The 16,315-nt window shown below is 52.0% G+C and overlaps 1 protein-coding gene across 1 annotated transcript; it reads right to left on the reverse strand.

The window, feature by feature from the left end:
* Window positions 1–7,714: 7,714 nt before the first annotated feature.
* Window positions 7,715–13,649, reverse strand: LOC119102927 (protein C1orf43 homolog). The gene is made up of 5 exons (XM_037226376.1): window positions 13,458–13,649; window positions 10,117–10,681; window positions 9,734–9,872; window positions 8,250–8,466; window positions 7,715–7,859 (listed from the first exon to the last, which is right to left on the reverse strand). The coding sequence occupies exons 2-5, from the start codon at window positions 10,288–10,290 to the stop codon at window positions 7,715–7,717; spliced, it is 675 nt and encodes a 224-aa protein (XP_037082271.1). The 5' UTR covers window positions 10,291–10,681; window positions 13,458–13,649.
* Between the last annotated feature and the right edge of the window lie 2,666 nt (window positions 13,650–16,315).

Raw genomic sequence — 16,315 nt, forward strand, 5'->3', positions numbered from 1 at the left:
TTTGCTTGCTGTGTGGGCGAGATCATTTCCAGTGATCCAAGCGTGTCTTGAGATCTAACATGATGCCACTATTTTTCCCGCCCGATCCAATGAGGTAAGACGCGAAAGAATATTTTGAACAAGGCACGAGCCGCAGCTAGATAGAGTATGGAATGTAAATAACCGTTGTCTTCTTCTCTAACACAGAGAGCTGCGGTGATAGCCGTCAGTTCGGATAAGCAGGCGGATGCATGGGAAGGTAGCGTGAATGAGCGTGTATGGGGCCACACGCGAAGGTACAGTCTTCGCCTGCATCGGTTTTAGAACTATCTGTATAAGTTGTATATCCGTGAAAAGACGCTATGTGTTCTAGTGCTTTACTTTTAAAGTCTCGATGCGATTTAGAGCACTTTGAACCAATTCATCCACGCGGTCAATGCTGGGGGTACGAAGAGCACGCAGCCAGACAGTCAGCGTACATGGAATCCCTGTAATAAATTGTTGAGCATTTTTGTTGATTGACACTAACATTGAATTGACATTGTTGAGCAAGTGCCAAGCATTAGATTGTCGCCACTGCTCGAACATCGAATATCTAATATCGCTTTGTTATCGCGCAAATTTGGATAATTTTAGGAACCAAATACCACCTGTATGAAGAAAACCTGTCAACACAAAAAAATTAGTTTGTTCCTCAAAACACAGCTGAGAAAAATAGTACGGGGTTCAGATGCTTCAAACCTTTACACCGTAAGTACAGAGGTTGCACGGAATGAGGTTGGGAGGAGGGGTACCGCAAATTCCCGGAAATGCACGGGTATCCAGCATACCCGTCTGGCTACGGGTCTGAGCCCAAAAAGCCTACCTGGTGTACCTGTGCCGATTTTGAGCCGCTGTGCCGGCAAGTCCTTTGGGGTCAGTGAAAGCCCCTGCGTCTATCCGAGGTTAATAGCTGCGGTCAGTGGCCTTCTGGGTCTGGGTCGAATAATAGGATGCATCGGCGTGGGACCGCTGTACGTTTTCTCCCATTGAGACCCTCCGATCGACTAGAAGGCCCTGGCCCCGGTTGCTATAGTAGTCGCCGCTACCCCGGACTGGGACGGGAACATACAAAAATGGGGAGATCTTTATTATCCCGCGAATTCGCCGAAACTTTGCACAATGGCTTTGCTTTCTCCCGCATGCCGTTTACCACAGAGACTCTTTTCTAGGCACATTTTGGCTTTGGGAATAGGAGTATCACACGGTCCATGTGGTGTACTGGTTCAAACCTTGACACACGCTCGGGTGGGGGTCAAATTGACCCCCCCCCCCCCTCTCCCGAAGGCTTTTCCAGAATGGTTTCCGAACGGCGCGGCATAGTCACGCCAAATTTTGCATAGCTGTAGACAATTGAATAACGGATCGTTTGGCATCAAAAATTTAGATGTACCTAAAAAACCAAGGCAATATCCAGGGAATCCTTCAATCTGATCCAACAACGGAATGTTAGACGAAGCCAAACATCTCTGAGATGCTTTCTTAGGCAATACAACAGTTGAATGATCAAATTACATCGACCTAAGGTCAGGTATGAAGGTCACACCAAGGTCAAAAGCAACCTGTTTTGTTACTCTAGGGCTTGCTGTATGGGATAGTTTGTGGTGTTCATTTCGAGTTTGTTGATAGCAGGAACCACATTATACATCTTCCATGCACTTCTCAGAGGTCAAAATAGGTCATTGACCCAAAATGACCCAAGTCAACATTTTGTTTTACGAGCATACTACCTACCGTAATCTTTGTCGCTTAGTCAAACGCAAAACTCAAAGCAATCTTGCATGATTTTGGTCACCTTGACCTTTAAAAGGTCAAACAATGTCACTGGCGTTGAATGAGAATGTGACCCTTTGTTTAGAAACGGTTATCTAGGTTCTGGGGGCACTCTGGAGACCAACCAAGAGTTTGACCTTTTTTGACCTTTTTTGACCCGAAGGTCACAACCTAGGAATCTGACACTTGGACCTAAATGAGTTAACGTACAGGTCAACACACCCTGTAAATTTAGTGGTTCTAGCTTTCTTAGTTCCCGAGATCTCAGGGGCGGGGGTCAAATTGACCCCACCCCCACCCCCCACCCCATCGGAGCGAAGAGTATCCAGCCGGCCACCCGGGCGCGTGTTGTCACTTCTCAGTGCACTCAGTGCACTCAATGTTGTCAATGTCAATGCGCTTCTCTGTAACAGGCTCTTGCCCGCTGGGCCAATCACAAACGTTCTTTTATTCGTACCATTAGAGGTGCGCCCGGTAGTTGCCGTGACGACGGTGGTCGCGGAAGGGAAGAAGAGTAGTGTCATTACAAAGCGTTGACAGGGCAATTCGGACCCGAAAATAATTAAAATTATATCCCCCTTATAAGTTGACGGTGCTACAGCGCCACTTCTCAGTGTTATTATTAGACGTAGCTAGTTTTGAGGCCTTTGAAATACGCCCTAAAGATAGGGCGCTCCCCTTAAGTGGAATGTCCTGCAGTTGAAGATATCGAAGCAGAAGTGAGAGATAATGAAATAAGCTCACTTTTAACGACTCGTAAGCTTTTAAGTGGAAAAGACTGTTCTAGACAGCAAAATTTTCTTGTTAAGTGCATATGCCTCTCAATACGTAATTGTTTGATCACGTCAGCATGCCTTACACATTGATTGAGAGCCAATTTACGGCGATGCACGATAATCGTATCTGTCTTGGCCTTGGCTGCCGCATGCACAATGGAATGTCCGCATTTGAATGGCGTTATTATGACGTGACGGATACCTGGGTGATCTTGAAATAGTCTCCCTGAAAGCCTGCACATCTTCGCGGGCGTATAGCTAAGGTGGCTTAGGTCTCAAAAAGGGCATGGATATGAACTGCACCGAACTGTCCTCAAGATGGCTATTTCAGTTCGAAACCCAACACAGATGTGGAACACACCCATTAACAGGTGCCCAAGTGGCCGGTTGGATATCTTTCGCTCGGGTGGGGAATCCATTTTCGCCCCGAGATCCCAGAAAATAAGAGATCTGGAGACACCACACTCGAAAACGGGTAGGTCTGTATGTGAGCTCAATGCGTCAAAATTGTATGGTCCTAGATCATAAATTTCAGGTTCAATTTGCTGGGATTAAAGATTAGAACTAACTATTTTGGTCACCTAGATGCAAACTACAGGCTAGTTTTGACCTCGGTCTGGCCTTCATACGTGACCATAGGGCAATGGAAGGTGTTGCAGTCCTAAATTTAGTTGTGTTGTTGCCTACCAAACTATTTCAGAGGCGTAAGGCTTCGCCTAACACACCATTTTATCAGACGAAACGATTTGTTAGAAATTGTCTTAGCTGAGAACCACGCCCTGACCTCGACCTGCCATGGACCAGCGATCTTACACGGTACGAGATATTTCATCTTTTATTTCCAAAGGTTCGCTATTAAATTGCCTACAGCTGTGCACAATTTGGCGTGGGTAAGCTGCGGTGTTCGAAAGTATTTTGTACACTGCCTTCGGGGTTAAAATGACCCTTCACCCAGGCGCTTCTTTGAACGCACCAGCTGGCATGACTGGATAGGAATTTATTATTATGCGGACACTCGAGATGGAGTGGGTCAACTGCGGTATTATTAGAAAGCGCCCCTATATATTTATAAGGGGCGCTTTTTCACCGAGGGCTCTCCATGAAGCTTTGTGCTCCTTCCCTTACCCAGGCCTTGGTTACTCTACCGCATCACCACCGATAACTGACCTACACACCAATATGCTATTGTCACAAACAAGACTGCGGCTATGTGAGGAATATATCAAAGACATAGGCACTAGGAACTTCACTGTGGGATTTTCTGTGAACAATCCGCATGCTCCTCATGTGGATGTGCCCAATCCCGTTCGCTAACTATTCTTAATCATTGGTACCCATTCGTATGCATTCTGCTAGCTGAAAGCCAGACCTGCTTTTTATGCTGAGAATTGCGCAAGTAATGTGTATGGAACTTATTGTCATGAAAAGGTGCCAAAAACAGTGACATTGCCGAGCACTTTTTGTGCATCTACCTCGCATTTCTAGAACGTCCTACCCATGCCGTATCCACGCCCGCAGTCCTCCCAAAATATCAGCCGGCTAGTCCGCTACCCACTGGATATGGTTTGTTCGATCCATGCAATCCTCTAATAGGAACGACGTTTGCAAAGGCGCGCTTGCTTTCATGTTGATCCCAAATGCAGTGTCTGTGCCAAAATACGGCACCTATTAAAAAAACGTCAGCAAAGCTCTGGTTTCATATACAAGAAAGCATACAGTTATAAACTTGTGTATTCTTGTTTACCTCCTAAGGCCATTGCGTGCGTCTTAAATCTGAACTATAACACTGAGGGAACAGCGCAGCATGCAGGGGCATGACTCGCTTAAAGGGGTCAAAAGACCTACCCCTGCGGAACGAGCATGCTGAGAACAAAAGGAAAGCGTTGATCAACCCAAGTGGCGAGCGTGCGCTCTGTCTGGAGTGCGAGGAGGTCCCCAATCGGGCGGATTCGCGAGAAGTCGCTTGGGATCGGTTTCTACGGTGTTGCCAGAATAATGCCGAGTACGTATGTTTTGTGCCGTGTGAGACTTTGTGCGCGTACTCCGTCCATCACAGTATGTGCCAAGTATTGAACAAGTCTGACGTTATGGGTTCAGAACCCCCACGTTCTGAAAGCTGTGGGAGACACTTCTCTTCCCCCCAACCCCCGTCACGTCCCCGACGGTGTCACCGTCACTGCAGTCTCGGCTCCCTCCAGGGACGCAGTCAGGGGGCCAAGGGAGACATCACTCTTTCTGAGCCAAGGAGTTTACACAGCATACTGGGAAATTTCGCGGGAATTTGTTTAAAATTCGCAGGATTGCGGAGGAAATTTCATCCACGGGAATGACCTTTGGCCACGTACGTGGCTTACTCCAAGCGTTTTACGTAGTTTCACCGCTGGTGGAAAGCTGGCAAAAAGAATGCGTACTTAAGATGCAATAACCATTCCGAGTAATGTCCTTGTCTCGTGTTAGTATGTGCGCAACGTTTCAGCCATTTAACTCTCCGGCTGTCGTCAGATGTTTTGGAAACCTTAGGCCTGGATGGTGTTTGGCTTTCAGCGATGTTCGCGTCGCAACCCGAATCCGCGCCATGGGATTGCTGGGATTTGAACCCGGGTCTCCTGATTGCGAGTAGTTTGCCATAGCAACTGAGCGGTTAGTAAAGGCATAAGTTGTCACTTATGAAGTGGCGAGAGCATTAAGAGCGCTGTACGACAAGTCAAAATGACAGCTCAGTACAAATACATCTGCCCACCAGATTGGCAAACATTTATGACCAATTATGCTTCCCACCCCAAATTTTCCCAAGCCAGATATGACTCACCATAGAAAAGTCCGCCCACTGGTCACCCGCTAAACCGTACATGTGAAACGCTCTCGCCACGAGTGAGGGCATGAATGCCACTCCATAAAAGCGACGTCAGCTTAAACGTCACACGTTACCTTACGCTCACTGGTGGGTTTTCAACTGCAGCTCACCTGGTAGCGATCGCCTGCGTGGTGTTTCCCACAAATACCAAATAAGAAGGAAGACAGGGTCAAATCCCTGACCGCTGCGGGCCCATCCGATGACAGCGCAGGTCCAGCCCCGCAATCCGCGCCGTCCTCATTGCCCGCGCTCAGCCCCTAACCCTGCGGGGTAGATGACGAGGCAGAACAGTTGTACCGGAGCGCACGAAGTCACCGAGCTCTGAGTGCACTTCCAAGTTCCCATCGGACTGAGTGCAGGAGAAATCCGGCGCGTCCCGGATGGCCGAGCTTCGGGCGGCGCATTCAGGCTCGCTGAGCAGGCTCTCCACTCCGCACGTCAGCGCACTTGGACCGGAGCATGGGATTTTGCCGCCATCGCCACTGGTGCGCAGCTGGATGCACAGGGCGGATCCCGGATTCTAGTTTGGACCTTTCTACTTGGCAGACTTAGCGGTAACGGCTAGGCCATTCACTATTTTTGCGAGAACGTCATCACGTCCTTTTTATGGATCGCCAGCGACTGCATTGTCCATTTGGCGCTCAGGGGTCAGAGCGTGGCGGGATTCGAACCCGGACCGCCGCGTGGGAGTCCGAAGTACTAACTACCCGGCCACTGCGCCCTTCAGAGACGGCTATTAAACCTTAACAATCAGCATGGTGTATTCCATCGGTTATCATGGACCGACAGCACGGCGAGACATGTCCAGCTGCCTGCACGAGTCTGTAGCCCATCCGGACAGATTTGGCAAGTAACACACAATACACGGAACGGATATTGCGAATGAGATGTCATAACACCGTAACGCCTGCCACCCGAGTCCGGGATGGCGCTTGATCAGATCCCAATCAGGACATCCTGTAACATCATCATCCTGGGTCGAAACGTACCCGCAAATCTCGTCCGAATCACAGCGACGGCCAGGTAGCCCTCATAATACTGTGTTGGGATCTTAGCGCGCATAGTTTGATGCGCCCCGCCGATCCCGGATTTTGGCTTGGCCCTTTCTACACGACAGCTCTGATCAGCTGCGCCACGATTCCACCGATCCAGTGACCAACATCAACAGCTATTAAACTACGGGTGGACGAAGTCCTCAGATCGGATTCTGAGCACGTTCTCACTACAGCCATGCATAGTACACACCCATTCCCGTCAGTCGGCGCCACTCGTGTCTCGCGCGCGTTATCACAATACAGGCTGGGTCCACCCGGGCGACAGCCTGTGCATGGCTTTCCGTCTGGCGCCCAGGGACCCGGCGCGGCTCCTCGCGCCGGGGTGCCACCACGCGGGCGACGTCCGGCGCTGGGACGCGGCACAACGCGCGCTGGAATCACCGGCCGCCGGCGGACCTCCGCGCCAGACGTCGCGACTGCACCCCAAAACAAACAGCCCCGCAGACAGCGGCCAACGAGCAGAACAGCGGCGCGTTTGTGCACTGCAGTCGCATATTTCTGGGAGCGTAAGAACATGGCTGTACCCAATCTACTGAACTTCTCGAAAAGCCACCAATAATAACTTCCAATGCGTACGACGAAAACTCGCGTCGTTACATGCCGGAAATGTTTAGCGAGGACGCGGGCACGAAACAAACCAGCGCACGGACAAACGATCCCATCGCAGCGTCACCGTCGGGTCGGGGATCATCCCAAATGGCGCGGGAGTCGACAGCATGATGAAAAATGCACTCACGCGCCATTCTGTCACAACAGAACGCGATCCCCACCGCACGAATATTGCCTGAGCTTTAATTTTCATCATGTGGCTTCCGAAGACTCATATCCACCCGGAAGCAAACACGTGGCACATGGAAGGAGCCCGGCGGACGCGCGCCTCGAACCTCTGGAGCGTGGCCTCCTCGCAGCGAGATTGGCTCAAATGCAAAAATAATCTTCCCATGTTTCCAAAAGCGGGGAAGCGTGCCCAAACAAAACGCGGCGAGCCGGCCGGTCGTCAGCAGCGTCAGCGCAGCCATCCCCGGCCGATCCGCAGTCTACGGAGGGCGGCCGGCAGCCTCCCGCGCCTCCGCGAAGGAGCTCCGGTGCGGCGCCGGGCTGGCCGTCCGGCCTGCGGCGCCGCCTCAGACCGCCGCGGCCGGTGTCGCGGCTGAAGGTCCGCATCAGCCCCGGCCCAGCCCAGAGCACCCGGCGCCGGCCCGCGGGATGGTCCACCGGCCGGGCCCGGCCGCCGTGCATCAGACGGGCGTCTCGGAGCCCGCGCCGGCTGCCACCGACAGCGAGTGCGGACGCCGGCCGGTGCCGGCCGCCTCGGCTGACTCGCCGATCGTCCGCACGCGTGGCGTTGAGCGTTGTGAGCTCTGACTACTTTGTGCGTGCAAGCTGCAATGGGGAGTGAGGGATCAACACAGAAGGCCATCACGAACGCTACGGGAGACGCCACAGACGGATGCAGATGGGAGCACGGCCAACACTTTTCATTGGCACATAACAGGCCTCCACGCTCCACAAGGGGCATTCAGCTCGGTCACAAATGATGCGTTGAGAACGGGAGCCACAGCGCACATCAGATCAGCAATCCGCATTAGGTCAGTGCCGCCGCTCTTAGTCACAGCCAACTGGCAGCGATGCATCCGGTCGCAGATGACCAGAGTGGCCACGCATCAATCCTGTGCCGTCCCATTACCGTGAGTGTCATTTGTTCCCTCCCACAACGGCGGCCCAACGCTAATCGCCGGGAGTGTCGGCGTAGCCGGCCGCGAGCCGCCGTACCTCTCCATGAGCCGAGCGTGCAGAGCCGACATCTGGGCGTACTGCGGCTGTAGGAACGGCGCCGGGTCGTAGCGCGCCAGCTCGTACATGTCGCAGAACTCGTGAATGGTGCGCGCGCCAGCCCGACCCAGCAGGCTGTTCCGAAGCGCCATCAGAAACCGGCGCACCGAGTCCGTCGGCGAACGCCGCTCACCGGAGCATTCTAGAATCTCTAGTTCTGGTGATGGACGACAGAGGACAGGTTGAAGACGCGCGGACACTTTGTCTACGCTGCTACTCATCAGGCATGTAATAGAGAAGCGCGGCATGGGAATACACCAAGGCACTCAAAGCTTAAGCGTTGGAAATGACCCCGCTGATCGTGGGCACACTGAAGTTATAATCCACCCAAGCAGTGTGCGCCCACCGTCCATCACCGACGGCAGATCTCAGATCCCTCAAGGCGAGCCCCCTGCCCCTCCCCCCCCCCCCCCCCCCCCCCAGAGTCCCTCACGGACACCGCGACCCATCCCGCGTCCCCCTCTGTAAGCCCGCTCAGAGTCCCTCGTGGACACCCCGCCCCGGGTTCCCCTCAGTGACCCCGCCCATAGTCCCCCGCGGACACCCCGCCCCGGGTTCCCCTCAGTGAACCCGTCCAGTCCCTCGCGGACACCCCGCCCGGGTCCCCTCAGTGAGCCCGCCCAGAGTCCCTCGTGGACACCCCGCCCGGGTCCCCTCAGTGAACCCGTCCAGTCCCTCGTGGACACCCCGCCCCGGGTTCCCCTCAGTGACCCCGCCCAGGGTCCCCCGTGGACACCCCGCCCCGGGTTCCCCTCAGTGACCCCGCCCATAGTCCCCCGCGGACACCCCGCCCCGGGTTCCCCTCAGTGAACCCGTCCAGTCCCTCGTGGACACCCCGCCCCGGGTTCCCCTCAGTGACCCCGCCCAGAGTCCCCCGCGGACACCCCGCCCCGGGTTCCCCTCAGTGAGCCCGCCCAGAGTCCCTCGTGGACACCCCGCCCCGGCCCCCTCAGTGAACCCGTCCAGTCCCTCGCGGTCACCACGCCTCGGGTTCCCCTCAGTGAGCCCGCCCAGTCCCTCGCACACCCCACCCCGGGTTCCACTCAGTGAGCCTGCCTAGTCCCTCGCGGACGCCACGCCCCGGCTCCACCTCTGTGGGCCCGCTCAGAGTCTCTCGCGACACCCCGCCCCGGCTCCACCTCTGTGAGCCCGCTCAGAGTCCCTCGCGACACCCCGCCCCGGCTCCACCTCTGTGAGCCCGCTCAGAGTCCCTCGCGACACCCCGCCCCGGCTCCACCTCTGTGGGCCCGCTCAGAGTCTCTCGCGACACCCCGCCCCGGCTCCACCTCTGTGGGCCCGCTCAGAGTCTCTCGCGACACCCCGCCCCGGCTCCACCTCTGTGGGCCCGCTCAGAGTCTCTCGCGACACCCCGCCCCGGCTCCACCTCGGTGAACCCGCCGCCGCCTAGTCAACGCCGGCCTTACCCAGTCGCCTGGCGTCGTCTGCCGCACACATGCGGTAGAAGCCGGGGCTGGCGGCGTTCACGCCGGGGCTGACCAGCAGCGGCTCCGTCACGATCTCCGCTGTCCGGTCCAGCCGGCGCTCAATCTCGCGCTTCAGCGCCTGCGGTCGGCGGCACGCGCTCAGCACGAGGCCGCCAGTCGCGGGGCGGCGTCGGCTCGTGGGTGCAGTTTGTACCACAGTCAAGGCGTTGGACGATACCACAGGAGACATGGCGACAAAGGGTTTCGTTGTTACAGTCTGTCCCTTGGCAGATAAATAGTGTGGACTGTGGACATGGCAGATAAACGATAGCATCACAGTCAAGAAGCCAACAGCGATGTGGAAAAAAAGTAGGTGGCCTCACCTTTCTGGCATCGATTCCAACAGCTACATGAGGACCTTTCTGGTTTTTTAGAGCAAATCTCTGGATTTGCCTCTTCCCAAAGATGAACACGATCAAGAATACCAGCACTCCTCCAGCAATAAAAATAACCACCAATACTCCTGGCAGTTCGTCGTTGCCGGCCATTCTCTCCATTAAAGCCCTCTCCCACACGTCGGGTGCGTGATGAGCTTTCACGCCTTGGGTTTCAGTTGAGCCTTCACACTCTGGGTTCCAGACGGGCTGTACCGTTATACACCATGCAGTTTCAGCAACGCTGCCACCTTGCTGTGGTTTGATCAGGGAAATCGGTGTTCATGGAAGTCAACACCATGGAGTCAAATCAAGTTGAGCAAAAATGTATCGTGGAAGATCGAGCGGGCCTTTGATATCGGTGGTACTTCACTGGCACTAGTTGATAGGTGTCAAATGTTAATCACATGACCTGCTCAAAACACTGCGCAAGGTCATGTTATTTTGATGCTGTAACCAAGGACGACGTCTTTTCAACGACATTTGTCTTCCTCGTTAACTTTTTGGACTTCGCCTGGAACAGATTGCCACAGCAATTAGTTTGTCGATCGAAAGTGCATGACAATCACATGCTTCAACTTTCCCATCAAACCGAAAAGATGTCTGGCAATAACGCATCCAGCATGTCAACGTATGCAGTCATCCCACTAACACGAAAAACCCGCAACAAACACCCATAAAAACGACACGGTAAAAAATATATGTCTCAGTTCTTCGGAAGGTACCGAAAATGACAGGCGGGTCGGCAGCTCAAGCAGGTTTCACTTAAAAGCGTAACATTGTTCTACCTGAACGGCTCGGCCATACCCAGTACGGCCGGTGCGTCCATAACCCGCTAATATTTCAGCAAGCAGTAATCGCATATTTCCGTGTTCGTTCGGCAACACGAAATAAATTTAGTAAGAGTTCGTGCTGTATTTCATGAAGCACATTTCTACCAAAGCCGTAAGCGCCGATCAGGCGTCAACACCCTGCTGCAATTGTAAAGTGAGCAGCATTTGATATTTTTGCAATTTTGGTTCAGCAAACTTTGAGCAACAAGATTTTCTATTCGACCAGCTCGCGAAACGTACATTCTCCTAGTCGTGACAACGCCGCGTAACACAGGTTGCAACGGCGCTCAGTCCTCGACGACTCGGTCCATGTGACAGTGAAAAAGCCGTCTGATGGAGAACAGGACGTAAGTCAGTACGGGTAGACGCATGGTGCTCGTTGTGCGCGATCGACCACAAACCGTGCAGTCGCCCGCTTCGGGAGACATGTGAGGATAGATCTCAGACCTCGGGAGCCGGCGCACAAGGTCGAGAAAGCAAAGCATAGCGTTTAACGCTCTGCAAATCAATCAGAAACCTCGAGACAGCTTGACCCAAAGAGACGAAGCAGCAACGGCCCCTTTCTTTAAGCCGGTCTTGCATGCTATACTGGTGGCTTGGGTCGTGAAGATTCCAAGCTATGCTGCTCACTCATTGTGAACATTGTACCATATACATGACAATGCCCCCATCCATTTTACCTTGCCTATTCCACCTCATGCAAGAAAGGTGTATCATGATTATTAGAGATGAACATATATTATTTCCTATGAACTGACTGAGGACAACTGAAAAACTTGTGCCAATTTACCTTCTACCTGTAACTTCTTATAAACAAGATGTCTGAAAATTGCATGTTGAAACATTTGTCAGATGGTATATGCTAGTTAAAAAATTCAACCACCAAGACATGCCAACATTGGGTTCATTGCATGGTTGCCAAGTTCATAAACATCAACATCATTCAGCTAGCCATGCTCATCCTGTTTACTTGGCCTGGTACAAAGACATGCAAAGCAAAGCTTTGCAAAAGTAGCACTGAACACTGCAATCCATATTTTGTTAAAGCAATTGTACAGATAGTGATCTTGACACATTGTGCTTAGCAATTTAACCTGAGGTGCCTATGTGCAGGAAAAGGAAGTCTGGCCTTGAGGTGAGCTGGAAAATATGAAAATATGGTCTTAAAAGATTGGGCTCTGATTCTCACTGCACATCATTAGGCATGGATGGTGTAGGAAGGTCTGGAAGGAAGGTCTCTTCCAAAAGTTCTCAAGGCAACATTAGCCTCACATCTGTCAATACAGTCTGGGTTTACCATGAACAGTGTGATGGTTCTTATCATTCTCCATTAAAATTTAGGTTGTTATGCCAGATTCTTGAGACCAAATGGAGCTAACTGAGCTTACAGTGAATTCTTCTTATATGAATGTATAGCTCAGCAAGGCCAAATTTCATGCAACCCATAATACTGCAGAAATTAAAGTGACAAACTAATTGATGAAATGTCTGTTATGTAGCTTGAAGAACTGGATACTGCTTTGCCAGCATTTTGGCTGTCTGCTTTGTCATGCACGCACATTGCAATCTGATATCTAGAATAAGGTTAACACCAGTAGTTTCACAAAAAGTAAAAAGCAGCAAGGCATACCAATCTAAGCCATCCAATTCATCTTGAAGAGTGTCAGTGTTTTCTGTATTCCAGGCCAGGTTATTTGAAGTTCACCAATGCAGGGTAGAGGGCATCCAGAGATAGGCAACACAGATATTACACCCATGAGGTTGTGGTGCACTGGGAATTGCTGGAGAGTTTGATACTCACCAGCAATGGCTAAAAGCAAGATACACATGCCATAATCATGTTTCATCACCTTCAAGGAGAAAAATGAGAATGTACCACACAGTTTCTCTGGATCACAGAGATATCATAACAAAAGCACAAGAAAATGATAAACCTGTTGGCTCATAATGCTAATTGTATGTGTTTGTTCCTACTGTTGATCATTCTTCACATCTGTTCACACTGTTACAACCTAAAGCCTCTTACTAAAATGTGTTTATGTACATTGTGATAATCTGAGCACATCACATGGATCAGAAGATGGATCCTCACCATCCAAAAATGACTGTAATTTCATAGAATGCAAAATGAGCTCATGTTTTTATTTCTAGCTTATGTGCACACTCCCAACACTCTTGACAATATGTGGACCATGGAGAGCACAGCTCAAAATTTGGGGCAAACATACATATTCAGTTCTACTTATTTTTCTTCTTTTTTTGTGAAATTGTTCAAAAGTTTTCTGAAAATTCTGTCAGGCCTCGAGTTTGGCACATGCAAAAACAAGGTTCAACACCCTAATGTGCAGGCATCTGATACAGTGGGTGGATTTTAGAAGAATAGCAATGATGCTTCCTCCACATAGAACGCTGTGCATAAGTGACAGTGTAAGCTTCATCAGCTGACATGTAAGCTACCTGAGCACTTGAAATAATTGCCGAATGTTATTTGGTCTGCCACAGTAGTAGACGGAGTCGTTTCACAGCCAGCAGGGTGCACAAGACGGTAATATTGACGTAAACGATTGTTAACCACTTAGAACCACGCTCGACGGCCACGCTTGGATGCCTCCACACTGATCTTTCATCCAAAGTCCAACAAGCCTAAGACCCCGGCAATTTTACCAAGCATCACCGCCACAGCATCGACAAAACTTCCATGGCTTCTGCGGTGGGATCATCTCTGTTGATTGGCCTTGGGCGATTTTCACGAATGCGGACAGCCATAGCGCAGTTGCGGCAGACTATGCAGGAAATCCGCTAGCAAATGTTCTCTACACCCCCCACCCCCCCTAACTCAACGATACTATATCTGACCCTGTAATGTTTTGAGCAGGAATGATAACTTTCATGGTATCCGTAAGATTCTTTTGAAAAGTGGACCGTGGCTCATCCATTGAGAGTAAATTAGCAACACGCCATGATGCATAATCATCGCTAAACATTTTCAAAATGTGAAGGGCCGTTCCGTCGTGACCACAACACCGCGCCGCTGTTCGTACACCTACTCGAAATGCCCAACACTTTCCACTACACATGGTCCTGTTTCAAGTGCATCAAAAACGGTGCATAATGCCCTTATACTCACTCGTTTGTCTGTACAAGACGACCATTGCACTACGTGTGGTGTCTAAATCAAGCTACGTCATAAATACTGGATATCTTCCCTGCATACGTATACGGAATCGTATGTTATGTTCGCTTCCGATCACTGCTCTGCTCCGTCCAGTTTTGCAGCACTACGGTCATTTCTATATACGTTATTTACGTCTCGGGCAACATCAGCGATGCTGTGCACGACACCCGAGCGCGTCGTCGACGGGGAGCTCGCGCTCAGGGATGATTACCTGTTTTTATTACAGCCCTTCCGACCATAAATTATCATTTCAGGGCTATGGGATGAAGAAGAAATGGATAATGGCGGGGCGGGCCTGCATGCTCTTGGGGGGGGGTGAGGCAACAGCCGAGCTTTAACTCGCGCAGGAACTCCTCATGGTGTGCGCTGAGTGCCCGGTCGAGGTCCCCTTTCCAAGGGAGCCTCTTACCCCACTCGTGACTGGTGCATATAGTCTGCCCCGGATTAACGGGGCACCGCGAGGATTTAGGGTGAAGCAAGGAAGAGGATAGGAGGGTCAGTTTTCCCGGGCCGAGCGCGGCGGGACAGGACATCCACATGACGTCATGCGGGTCCGACGCGCTGATTGGAGGGCCGGTGACGCACGATCCGTGGCCTGACCTGCCAGGCCGCAGCAAGCCGCGGCCGCACGGCGCTGGTGCTAGAGCTGCGTAAATATTTCACACCGTGCACTTGAGTATAAACCAACACAGAAGTGGCACAGTTGATCGACTTCAAAGCCGAGGCCCATTAGCTGATAATGTGGGCCCCAGCATAGCTTTGAGTATGAGGACGGTCTGCGGAGAGCAGCTGCTGCCTTCAGAAGTACGTAGGTTTTTATCCTGCTCCAGAGATTTCCCGTTTAACCTATACAGGACCCAGGATGCAACCAGGTAAAGACATGGGGCACTCAGGAAGAGATAGAAAAGAGGCTGAGTATGCACTGCATGAGCCTTGCAGCCAGGTTCGCTAGTGTTGGACTGGACCGGACTGGGACCGGACCGGACTGGACTGGACCGGATCGGATCGGACCTGGATCGGAGCGGACCGGACCGGACCGGACCGAACCGGGCCAGACCGACAGAACCCAATCTGATCGTATCTCGTCGGACTGGATCAGACCAGATTGGGCCGGACCTGACTGGACCGGACCGGACCGGACCGGAAGAACCGTCTACCGAGTACCTCTGGCAGTACCTCTGTGTTCGCTGTTGTGAAAAGCACTGACATCCAGAATGTTCTCCCAAGAGTGTGAGCTTCGTGAAGCAGTCCCGATCTTTAAGAACGATAGCCGACAGTCCACAGCGAGTTACCAACTAGGGAATCTTGCTGCTGTTCCTTCCAAGGTGCCTGAATTTTTCGTCGGAGACGTTCTAACTTAACACTTAACGAAGACCTAACGAAGACTCCTTCAAGCAGCCCAACATGGGCTTTCTCCCGAAACTTCCCTGCCACACTCAGCTATTATATGTCATGAAGGATTGGAGCTTCGCGGTAAAGGATCGGGGGACCGGTGAATGTAGCGCACCTCGACGTCAGCAAAGCCTTCGATTCTATGCCCCATAAACGAATGGTCCCCAAGTCCCATGCTTACAGTGTGCGAGGCAAGCTTGATGCGCTGGATCAGGGCCTTGCTAACTCACCGGAGGCAGCGAAGGTGAGTCCAGGGCTCGAAGTCGGACTGGATTGACGTCGTCAGTGGCATTCCGCAAGGAGCAGTGTTGTGAACGAAAACTGCTCATCATCTTCGTTCATGATCTACCAGATCAAGAGCGAAGCGTGGCCAAGACGCACGCGGATGACACTAAGGTACATTGTCGTGTTCCGAGGTCCCCGACCGCGTCTCCCCTTCACAGGTCGACCTCGATGTCCTGGTCGAGTGATCGGAGGAGTAGCTGCTTATTTTCAGTGCATCAAAGTGCAGAGCAATGCACATCGGCAATTGTAACACGAGACTGACTTTCTTTCTTAAACGGCATCGAACTCACGGCCGAGCCCACTGAGCAAGACCTTGGAATCGTCGTGGATTACAGGCTGAAATTTTACGTGCAGACTGTGGAGGCGATATCGAAGGCCAACCAGATGTTGGGTCTCGCGAGGCGGTCATTCGCCAACATCGACGTTTGCACGCTGCCACGGCTGTACAAGGCCGAAGTTTGTC

This window comes from Pollicipes pollicipes, unplaced genomic scaffold (genome assembly GCF_011947565.3).
Source record: "Pollicipes pollicipes isolate AB1234 unplaced genomic scaffold, Ppol_2.1 Scaffold_5724;HRSCAF=6776_pilon_pilon_pilon, whole genome shotgun sequence".
NCBI lineage: Eukaryota > Metazoa > Arthropoda > Thecostraca > Pollicipedomorpha > Pollicipedidae > Pollicipes > Pollicipes pollicipes.

Coding starts and splice junctions, on each gene's coding strand:
- LOC119102927 (XM_037226376.1), bottom strand. CDS start 10,290: ATGGAGAGAATGGCCGGCAACGACGAACTGCCAGGAGTATTGGTGGTT. Junction 8,467..9,733: donor AGACGACGCCAGGCGACTGG/GTAAGGCCGGCG, acceptor GTCCATCACCAG/AACTAGAGATTCTAGAATGC. Junction 7,860..8,249: donor CACGCTCGGCTCATGGAGAG/GTACGGCGGCTC, acceptor TCCCCATTGCAG/CTTGCACGCACAAAGTAGTC.